The sequence below is a fragment of the Capra hircus genome, chromosome 17 (genome assembly GCF_001704415.2).
Source record: "Capra hircus breed San Clemente chromosome 17, ASM170441v1, whole genome shotgun sequence".
Taxonomy (NCBI): domain Eukaryota; kingdom Metazoa; phylum Chordata; class Mammalia; order Artiodactyla; family Bovidae; genus Capra; species Capra hircus.
In genome coordinates, this window is record NC_030824.1 from 2,655,017 (window position 1) to 2,665,660 (window position 10,644).

Here is a 10,644-nt window from a genome sequence, read left to right on the forward strand (position 1 = left end):
ATCCAGCCAGTTCTAGCCCAGACAGTAAACCCAGTGTCTCCCCTGGGATGGTCACGTCCCTTCCTGGGAGGTTGGGGTTGGTTACTGAGATGTGGGCAGTCACAGTTTTCAGGTTAGAAGAAGCTTTTAGGCCCCTGGTATGACATGGGGCTCCTGGAGGGCAGGGCAGGACGCACTGACCTGGGCCTGCCTGGTGCCTCACCCAGAGGAGAAAGGCGAGCAGAGATAGGTTTTGGCTAGCCCCGGTTCTCTTCCCGTCCGCGGGGCCACTGAAGGCTGGAGTGGGGTCAGGAGCTTGTCCTTCCAGTCTGGGTCTGGCCTGGAGTGAGGCCGGCTCGCTGGAGAGCCTTCTCCCCAGCTGCTGCCAGGCCCCGGGTCCCCAGGAGCCTGCCTGCCCTGTATCAGCGCCTGCTCCCCACCATCCCCGCGGGGGCTTCTCTCTCCCCAGCTTTGGCCTGGCCCCCGCCGCCCCACTCCAGGTCCACGCGCCGCTCAGCCCCACCCAGACCGTGGAGATCTCCCTGCCTCTCAGCACGGCGGGCTCTGTCATGAAGACAGAGCCGCTGAACAGCCTGCAGGTGCGTCCCAGGGAGGACAGGCACCCCAGTCATTGCCCACGTGTCCCGGGAGGACTGGGGAAGCCCTCAGGGCCTGGCTGGCTCTGTCACAGGGCTGTGTCTGTGGAGTCTTGTTCTTGGGCACAGAAGGGTGGGGATGGAAGACCGGGGGCCAGCTAGGGGATGGACATAGCTTCTGGGGAAGTGGGAACCTGCTTAGCTGTGCTCACAGGAGCAGAGGCTTCCTGGGGCCTCAGTGGGCATCAGGCAAAAGGGACGACCTGGGGCCCCCCTTGTTTCCAGGTGGCCGTAAAGAACAACATAGACGTCTTCTACTTCAGCACCTTGTACCCGCTTCACATCCTCTTTGTGGAGGACGGGAAGATGGGTGAGTCCTGAGGGTGCCCTGGGGTCCCTGGCACGGATGCGTGGAGCCCGTGTCATTGGCTCCCCTGGAGAGCCTGGAGAGAGGGTCACACTTTCCCAGGGCCCGAGGGTCTTGCCTGGCCAGCTCTGCTCTCAGCCTGACCTGCCGCCTCTAGACAGTTATCCCACAGGCCCCCGGAGGCAGGGGCCCTAGGTCATGCGTCACACCTGATGCCCACCCCTGGGCCCCAGCAGGAACCTTCGGGAAGGCACGTCCCGTGCCCAGAGGGCGTAGGCCCCCCTCAGCTGTCACCACAGGAGCCCGTGACGTCACCGGGACCGATGAACGGGCTGCTCGGTGCCAGGGCCGGAGGCCGGATGTGGGCAGGAGCGGGGAGGGCACAAAGGCCCAGAGGCGGGAGCAGCGCAGGTGGCCCTCACAGAACACAAGCTCGGAGTTTGCCGAGGGAAGCAGGAGGGGCTGTGACGGAGCCACTCTGGTCTTGGGTGCAGGGCCTAACCGCCCCGCTTCCCGATGAGGGTGCTGAGTGGGGTCCCACCTGTGCCCCTGCAGACCGGCAGATGTTCCTGGCCACGTGGAAGGACATTCCCAATGAGAACGAGGCCCAGTTCCAGATCAGAGACTGCCCCCTCAACGCAGGTAGGGCTCCCGAGCCCTGTGCCTGTCCATGCTGCCCTGTGCCCTGCCCCCAGCCCTGAGCGCCAGACCCCCCATCTCTGACTTTGTGACCCCCAGAGGCTGTGAGCAGCCGGCTGCAGAGCAGCAGCATCTTCACTGTGGCCAGGAGGAACGTGGAGGGCCAGGACATGCTCTACCAGTCTCTCAAGCTGACCAACGGCATCTGGGTGCTGGCCGAGCTGCGCATCCAGCCCGGCAACCCCAGCTTCACGGTGAGGCGCCGGCTCCCACCTAAAGCCCCGGGGCCTCTGCCTTCCTGCCCGTCGGCCCTGGTGGGGTGGGGTGGGGCATCCAGTCAGGCTGAGCCTGGTGTGAAGAAGCACCAGGACTCTGATCTTAGAAAGCTTCAGCTCAGTCCCATCAAGTGTCCCAGATAAGGCACCAAGTCAGGTCTCCGAACAGTGAAGTGGACTAGAATCGGGCCCTGTGAGGCCCACCTGGTACTGGGAAGGGGCTCCGCTGGACTCAGGGAGCCCTGGCCCCTGGGCTCCCCACTCCCCGAGAAAGGACAAGGCTTCCCAGAGGCTGTGCCGCTGTCCCGGCCCCCGAGAGCCCAGGCTTGGCTTCTCCCCGCACTCGAGCGGGCAGGCATGACCGCCCGACGCTGCTCTCCGGGCCCTCGGCGGCGTGGGCGCTGCGGCTGGTGGTGGTGATTTCTGTCTCCCTGTGTCTGGTCGCTGCATGTCCACCTCCCTGCCGGTGCCGGCGGTGCAGGGCCTGGAGGTTAGCGGACTGCTTTTCTCTTCCTCTTCCCCCGTCCTCCCAGGCACGCCCGGCACAACCCACCTCCTGGCCTGGCCTCGCCCCCCTGCTCCCCAAAGCCAGGCAGACGCATGCAGGCTGCAGGCCAGGGGACAGGCCGCCCCCGCTGCCACACCCTGTGCTCTCCAGCCTGGCGCCACACTCCCCACAGGCCTTGCGCGCAGAGCTCTCGGAGGAGACTGGGGCCCCTCCGAGCAGCAGCGTTGGCAGGAGGGGCAGCGAGCCTGTCTCTGCTCCTGGGCTTGCCAGCTCTCCTCGCGGGTAGAGCTGAGCCAGATTTGACACAACTGCTTCCTGTGCAAGAAACCAGAAAGATACCCCCCCCAGGACCCCCACAGCTTCCCTCCTGGTCCCCAGAACGTCTTCAGGGACCCCCACCCTCCACAGGCTCTGACTCACGCTGCAGCGGCTCCGGGGGCCGGGACAGCAGGTCTGTGGGCTGCAGTCTGTTTGGTCCCCGCCCAGCTGGCTGCGGGGCCGCCCCCTCGCCGGCACCACACAGCTGCTCCAGCCGCTGCTGCCACCCCCCCAGGTCCCATGTGCGCCCCACCCTCTGCCATCTGCTCTCCGCCCCCGGCCTGGAGAGGAGCCCTGGGAATAAGGGGTCCCTGCCTCCCACCCTTGTCTCCCTACAGCTGTCCCTGAAGTGCCGAGCTCCGGAGGTGTCCCAGCACGTGTACCAGGCCTACGAGACCATCCTGAAGAACTGAGGCCGTCCAGCACCCACCCCAGCTTCCTCGGAGCCCCCTGCGAGGTGGCAGCACCTCCCTCGCGAGGGGCCAGCGAGGCTCCTGGCACCCCCCAGCTTCCCAGGCCTCGGGGTGCTCCTGTGCCCAGGACTTTCCTGTTTCCATCGTGCTGACGTTTGGGGTCAGGTGAGGAGGGCACCAGAGGAGCCAGAGTGGCAGCAGGGCTGCATGGAGCGGCCAGGGCTCCTCTCCGGCTCTTCCTGGCACCAGAGGGCGAGCCCGCAGTGCCTCCTCAGGCTCCCAGCCCGGGGTCCCTCTGCCCCGTCTCCCTTGGCTGGTGGCGAGGCCCTGCCAACTGCCCCCTCCTGGGACAGGCCCTGGCAGGCATCCTGGTGTGTGTGGAGAGTCCCCTCGGTGCCAGGAGAGCTGCTCTGTCAGGGCCGGGGCTCCCGGGGCCTGCCCGCCCCCCCAGGCGCTGAGCCGCTCAGGGAAGACCAGGCAGAAGCTCCCAAGCCCCTTGCGGCTCCAGCCCCCCGGCAGGTGTCCATCCCGCCCCCTGCCTGCGAGGACAGTCACTGCCTGTGATACATTCCTGGTGTGCCCGGGGCTTCTGGAGTGAACGGGGCTGAGGGGTGGGGTGCCTGAGCGAGCGGGGTGCTTCCTCTCTGGGGTTCTTAGCTGCCCCCTCCTGGCCTCCCAAGGTCAGTGTGTCTCACGGAGCATTAGGTTTTCCTGTTACTGCTGTTTAATAATAAAGATTCTGCTTTTGGCAATCATGGACACTTCTTTCCCCTCCACCAAGTGTCAGAATTAAAAACTGCCTCCAAGTGGTCAAGGTTGGTTTTCTTGAGCCCTGCGGTAAGGATGCCTAGTATATATAAATAGAAATTATATATTGTATGTTTACTCTTATTTTCAGAAACAGAAAGTGAATAAAAATGATGACATCAAGTGTGTCCCCGGCCGGTGTGTCAGGGCCCGAGGCTGTTCTGGGCAGGGTCCTGGGTCTCCTGGATCAAGGGTCCAGGGCTCAAGCTGTCAGCACCCCCCAGGCCCTGTGGACAGCACCTTCCCTGTCCCTCTCCTGTCCTTGGACACTGCTTGCTGGTCTCCCAGCACCTCTGCCACCCTTGGCCCCAGCTCCACCCCAGCCCACACCATCTTGCCTTTAGATGCTCGAAGGCTGAGTCTGTGTTGGTTTTCCTTGGCTCCCAGGGTCGGCAGGAAGGCCCAGCACCAGGCCTGTCCAGGCCGGCTGCAGCGGCTGCCCCAGCCACCCCCGGGGATACCCCATATGTCCCCTGTCCTGGCAGTGGCCTGGCTACCGAGGGTGTTGGGGGGGACCCAGGGTAGGACTCCCTGGGCAGAGCCCCCAGTGGGTTCTCAGTGCCGTGTGGCTGCTGGGCCTTCGGCTCTCAGCAGCTCCCTGCCCACACCAGACACACTGCTGTCCCAGCTGCTGGGGCATCAGCAGGGGTGCCTGGCCCTCCACTGCCCCACTTCTGACCCCTGGGGTGTCACCATAATGCCCAGGGACCCCAGAGTCTAGAACCAGCCACAACCCTTGACCGGACAACCCCAGTTCTCTCACCCTACCCAAAAGTCCCCGGCTCAATAGGCGCCACAGGCACCCCGTCATGCCCTGTCACCCACCACCCCTGACCCACTGAGGCCCAGCTCGCACCAAGCTTGGGAGCACACCGCTGTCCCTGGGGCAGGCAAAGATGAGGCCCAGGACCCAGCCCGAGGTGAGAAGTGCTGCTGAGACCTGGCTGGCCTGGCCAGACAGAGGCCCGTGGACCGTCTTCGGACACCTGAGGCTTGTGTGCTCGGGCCTCGGGCAGTTATGGGAGGAAACTCCCCGTGATCTTGGCCCCCTCCTCCTTCCCTGTCCTTCCCTCACCCCAGTGATACCCCTCACATGCACCCCTGGTCTGCATGTGCTAAGGCCTCCGTATTCCCAGGTCTCGATGTTCCTTGGGGCTGAGGGAGAGGGGAATGTGGCATCTTGCAGAAGACTCTCCAGGGCGCTGAGCCTTCGTGACCAGCTGGGGAATTCAGCACAGCAACCAGTTATTCAGGAGGGTCTAGCAAGCACCCCGGGGGCTGACAGGTTCTCTGAGTGCCTGATACCCTGTGCAGGCATGCGACGTGACCTCATGTACTTTTTTTTTTTTTTTTAATCTTCACAAGTGTTTTGTTTCATAGAGAGTGATTCTGGACCAAGGTAAGTTCAGTCACACAGAGGATAAAGTTCTCCCTTCCACACTTCCTCTGTTCTTTTCCTCCCTAGAGGCAAAGTTCATTGCCACATTTTGGTCTTCCAGGAATAATTCTGTGCCTTTATAAAGCAAATCCTGGGAGGTATTGACTAATAGCACACCCTGGACACTACCAGCACTTGGCTCTATTTACCTGTCAGTACAAACAGCCACCTTGGAATTCCTTGTGCAGAGGAGGGCTGTTCTCTGGCTGTTTCCATCTTCTGCGAGGCCAAGCAAAGGTGCAGTGAATATCTTCCTACAGACATCCTTGCCCCTGGACCCAAGTGCAGCTGTTGGATCTAGCCCCAGAATGGCTGGACCAGAGGGTATAAACATTTCACATCTAAATTTTAGTTCTTGTTTTGAAAAGGTAATGTATTCACATGGTTCAAAATCCAAAAGGCAGACAGATCCGAGTGATACAGTATATATATCAGATATAGTCCTCCTCCTCATACCCTTCCCTGAAAGGACTAGTGTTACCCTCCAGAGAGACTCAGTGACACATAATACGATTTTCCCCCTTTTTATATGTGAAGGGTAGCGTGGAGTACGCACATCCGACCGTACCGTACTTGTATCTTGCAGACTTCTCCACTGTTAGTTCCATTGTAGAGAGCAGCCTTGTGCCTTTTTATAGCAGCTGTGTGGTTTTGCATTGAACGGAGGCACCGTGATGAACCAGTCCTTGCTGTGAAGTCATCTGAGTTGTGTCTTTGGTGGTGTTAGCGCAAGTGATAACTGCAAAGAACATTCACTTTCATGTCGGTAAATTCCTCAGACCGAAATTGCTGGGTTGAAGGTAGGTGTGTTCATCATTTTGTTAGCTATTGCTAAAAGCGCTCTAGTTCACACCCCCGCCAACCAGGAAGGAGCCGCCTGTCCCCCATGCCCTCACGCGCTGGGCATACGGCAGTGTGTTCAGGTGTCAGGTGAGAAACGGCGTCCAACTGTCTCAAGCAGGCCTCCATGCCTGTGTTTTTGAGCCTTTGCACGTCCTTTTCTGTGAGCTGGTCCGTCTCCTTTGCCCTCTTTGGTCCGATTATTGGTGTGTCTCCTCCTGGTCTGCCCTTGGCCCTCCCCGTTCTGCTTCTGGTCTTGCTGCTGTCTTGACTTCTCCATGCTGGAATTGCTTTGGGGCGTCATCCTCCTTGCATCTTTTTTCCCGGTCCCTGTCTCGTCTTAGCTTTTGCATTCTGAGCCTGTTCCTTCTGGGCTTTATGTGAGGAATGAGGTAGGGATCCAACTTTCTCTTTTCCCAGATGGTTACCTAGTTTTTTCCACACCATTTCCTGAATAATTTGTCTTTTCCACACAGATCTGAAATGCCATTTCTGTCATGCACTAAATTTCCACATGTATATGAGTGCTTTTCTGGGCCCTGTTCCGTACCAGAGAATTTGTATGTTGGCCATTGTGGGTGTCTGTGTTTGTTTAGGGGTTTTTTGGGCCATGTTGTATGGCTTGTGGGATCTTCCCTGACCAGGGATTGAACCCAAGTCATGGCAATGAAAGCCCAGAATCCTAACCACTTGGCCACCAAGGAACTCTTGCCATTGTATTTTTTTAAGTATATTGTTCCTTTATATTTTTATAATTTATAGCACCCTCTTATTCACCCTTTGGGGCCCATCTGATCTTTAGAACGAATCTTTTAAAAATTTTAATGATGTATTGTTTTTATTTGGATCATATCAAATGTTTCTATTCACTTATGGAGAACTGACGTCTATAATGATGTCAATAATAATATTAATCTTTATATTCAAATGTAGGAGTAGATGCCTTTCCATTGGTTCATACTTTCTTTTCATCTCCATAACATTTTAAGTTTTCTTCATTTAAATGTTCTTGCATGGGGAGTTCCATGGTGGTCCAGTGGTTGGGACTCAGCACTTTCACTGGTAGAGCCCAGGTCTGATCCCTGGCTGGGGAACTAAGATCCTGCAAACCACACAGCATGCAAAAAAAAAAAAAGTTCTTGCATGTACATTATCCCTGCATAGATTCACGAGTACTTTCTATTTTTTGGTTCCTTTTGTGAATGGGATCTTTTCCATATGTATGTTTATGATGTAAATATATATTTGTTAATATATAAAGCAAAAGAATATCTATAGTGTAAATTGCAGATTATGTAACATATGCTCTAAAAACTGAACCCAGCCTTTATTCAGGTCTCTCTAGTTCTCCTACTCACGTCCTCGCTCTGTTCCTGGGCCCCACGTTCCACATGGTCGTCGCAGCCTCCGTGGGTCTGCGAGAGCTCCTCAGACTTTTCTGTCATGACTTTACCCGTCCGAGGAGTGCTGGTCGCCTATTTCATCGACTGTCCCTCAACTTGGGTTTGTCTGATGTTTTCCCCACGGTTAGCCTGGGGTCCTAGGCTTTCCAGACAAAGAGCAGGGAGGTGCCCTTCTGATCACATCATGTCAGGGGTGCTCGCTGTCATCACGGCTTAGCGCCACACGTCACCCTGCGTCACTTGGCCGAGGCAGCCATCTCCTCCACGAAGCTGCTTCCTCCCCTTTCCACACTGTTGGGAAGCAAGTCACGAAGGCAGCCTACACTGCATGGGGGCAGGGGACAGCTATAGAAAATACTTGGAATTCTTCTGTAGGAAAATGTGGTTCTTCTCCTGGATTTATATATTCACTCAATCATTTATACCAGTTTGGATTCATGGATATTTATTTCATAATTTGGGTTTAATCCAAAAGTGCATTATTTATTTTCTCACTTAAATTTTTTAAGCTGTGGCCATTGGGAGCTCTTTCAAGTAGGCTCTGTGTCCCTTTGACGCCCCTATCCCTCGGTTTCTTTCTTTCTTTGTTTTTTTTAGCTTGTGGGATCTTAGTCCCCTGACCAGGGATCAAACCCATGTCCCCTGCAGTGGACGCTCAGAGTCTAACTGCTAGACTGCCAGGGAGTTCCATCCTTCGGTCTCTCTCGAGCACTTCCTTCCTCTGATAGATGCTCCACCTCATCTTTTACTTGTCCTGCTCCAACCCCAGCACCATGTCTCCAGAGAGCCTGGAGAACAGAATCAGAAACCAAGATCTGGGTGCTGGGTGTGCTTGTTGCTCGTAGGGTCACCCGTCAAGGCCCTTAGAGCAGAGCCAGGAAACACCCGTCTACATACTTCGCTGTGCGCGCACATTAACCAGTGGGTGTGTGGGTGCATGCTAAGTCACTTCAGTCATGTCTGACTGTTTGTGACCCTATGGACTGTAGCCTGCCCATCTCCTCTGTCCATGGGATTCTCTAGGCAAGAACAATGAGTGGGTTTCCGTTTCTTTCTCTATAACCAGTGGTTATTTGCATATAAACTGATATCACTTTATATGTACAAACTTAGTCCCACTAGCCTTCCTAGATTGTCTTGTTTTCCTCTTTGTATCATCTCATTTCATCCCACAACTACATGAGCTCAAGACCATTATTGAAGCCCTGTGCTGCCTCCTTGTGTCCTAGTGGTTGTAAAGCCCCACAGCCTTCAGGTGGTTGACTGAATCAATGTGTGAGGTCTTACAATGGCCACCAAGGACCCAGGATGCATGAGGCATCGAAGGATAAGTGTTTCCCCAACTCAGGACTTGGGGAGGTGAGTTAAGCTGGAACAAGTGACAGACGGTGGGCAGGACAGACCGTGATTAATGGTCAGTGCACTGACCCAGATGGCTGGGCCGGAGGAGTCCACAGCAGACACCCCTGGAGCTGGACACGGTCCGTGGGGCTCAACCCCAGGGAGGGGCTGGAATCAGGCAGAATGGGGACAAGCTGGGGTCAGGCAGCAGCTGACATGCAGCCCAAGCTCTCTGGCTTGCTAGTCTTTGGGGAGCCTGGCCCTGGGCTGCCCGCTCCTGTCTTAGCTCAGCTTTGCTCCCACAGGGCCACAGGCACTGACTCACCTCCTCCTGAGGTGCTTCTGGGCCCTGACGTAGAAGGGCCTCTCAGAAGGTCAGCTTCAGTGGCTCAAGGTCCTGGGTTCTAGTCCCTGTACCACTCCTTTCCTGCTGGATCATTCTGAGCAAATCGTTTCATCCCTCTGGGCCTCAATGAGCACACAGCACAGGGCTGGGCACATCACAGGTCATCTTATTTATTTAGGCCACACTGCAGAGCTTTTGGGATCTTAGTTCCCTATCCAGGGATAGAACCTGGGCCCCCCTGAAGTGGAAGCGTGGAGTCCCAACCACTGGATGGCCAGGGAAGTGCCCACAGCTCCTTGATAAGTGGGAATGTGTCGCCCCTGTGGAGTCTGTATGACTTTGTGGGGACTTTTCCATACCATGTTCAGAGTTCCCCGGAAGAGGGCGCCCTGTAGGAGGTGAAGGGAAAAAGGTTTCCGAGGAAGACCATCAGAGTGGGCTCCCATGTGTGGGCAAGAGGGTGCTCGAGGCAGGTGTGGTCCCTGAGGAAGACTGTCCTCAGGTCAGCCCCACACCCTGCTGGCGATCGGCTGGGCATACGGGGCCTAGTTTATTTACTCCAAGGAACTGAGGCAGCTCACAAAACCCAGAGGCCTAAAAAGCGTCAGAGGGGGAGTCAGGTGAAGGGAAAAAACCCACAGTTGGAAAGGAAGATAAAGCCACTCACTGGGCCCAAAGAGCTGGCACACTGGGCAGATGTAGCCACAGCCCTGGCTCTGAGCTCCCTTAGTGGCCGAGAAGAGTGAGAGCTGACCCAGGCCCCTGAACCAGGTGCCATCGCCTGCTCCCCACGGCGAACCCCCTTCCCCACTTCAAGACCCAGCTCCTCGCCCCTTCCCCACGTCCCCCAGGCTGAGGTGAGCAAGTTGTCTGTGCTCTTTTTCTTTAAAAAAACCTGTCTCAGCATCTTGGGAAGCAGTTGAGATTGGGGCTGTTTGTTGCAGAAACAAACGAAATGCTTGGTCAGTGCAGAAACAGTGATGTCTGTGCATGTCACGCAGTACGTGGGCATCAGGGATGGTCAGAGACGTGGGAGACCCACCCCCACCACCACTGCAGGGGCAGGATGGGCAAGCAGAGGACGGGGCTGGTAAACCCAGACTTCTCAAGCCCTGATGGGGAAGGAAGGAGCGTCCTGCCGGCTCCAGGAGTGGGGATTTGGGCTCTGGGAACCTCACATGGAGGTTATGGGGTGTGAGGGAAAGCTACAGGTGGAGCCTTAAGCAGAAAACTTGGCCTTAACAGTGAGGGAGGTGGTATGGACCAATTTCTGCCTCTTTCAGCCTTGTTGGGACAGGGATCTGGGGCTGAGCTGCTGGGACCTGGTGCGCACCAGGTTCAGCACCCTCTGTCCCATGCCCGCCTCCCTGATGC

The 10,644-nt window shown here is 56.8% G+C and overlaps 1 protein-coding gene across 4 annotated transcripts in view; it reads left to right on the top strand.

Moving 5' to 3' along the window:
- The window catches only part of AP1B1 (adaptor related protein complex 1 beta 1 subunit), a 52,402-nt gene extending 48,377 nt beyond the window's left edge, over nt 1-4,025 (top strand). For 2 of the 4 annotated variants that reach the window (XM_018061021.1, XM_018061023.1), the window contains 6 exons: nt 449-578; nt 861-945; nt 1,498-1,584; nt 1,681-1,835; nt 2,338-2,346; nt 3,021-4,025. In XM_018061021.1, the coding sequence (XP_017916510.1) occupies nt 449-578; nt 861-945; nt 1,498-1,584; nt 1,681-1,835; nt 2,338-2,346; nt 3,021-3,095 (541 nt within the window). In that variant the 3' untranslated portion in view covers nt 3,096-4,025. The remainder of the gene's footprint in view (nt 1-448; nt 579-860; nt 946-1,497; nt 1,585-1,680; nt 1,836-2,337; nt 2,347-3,020) is intronic. The other 2 variants (XM_018061024.1, XM_018061022.1) reach the window with 1 other exon arrangement.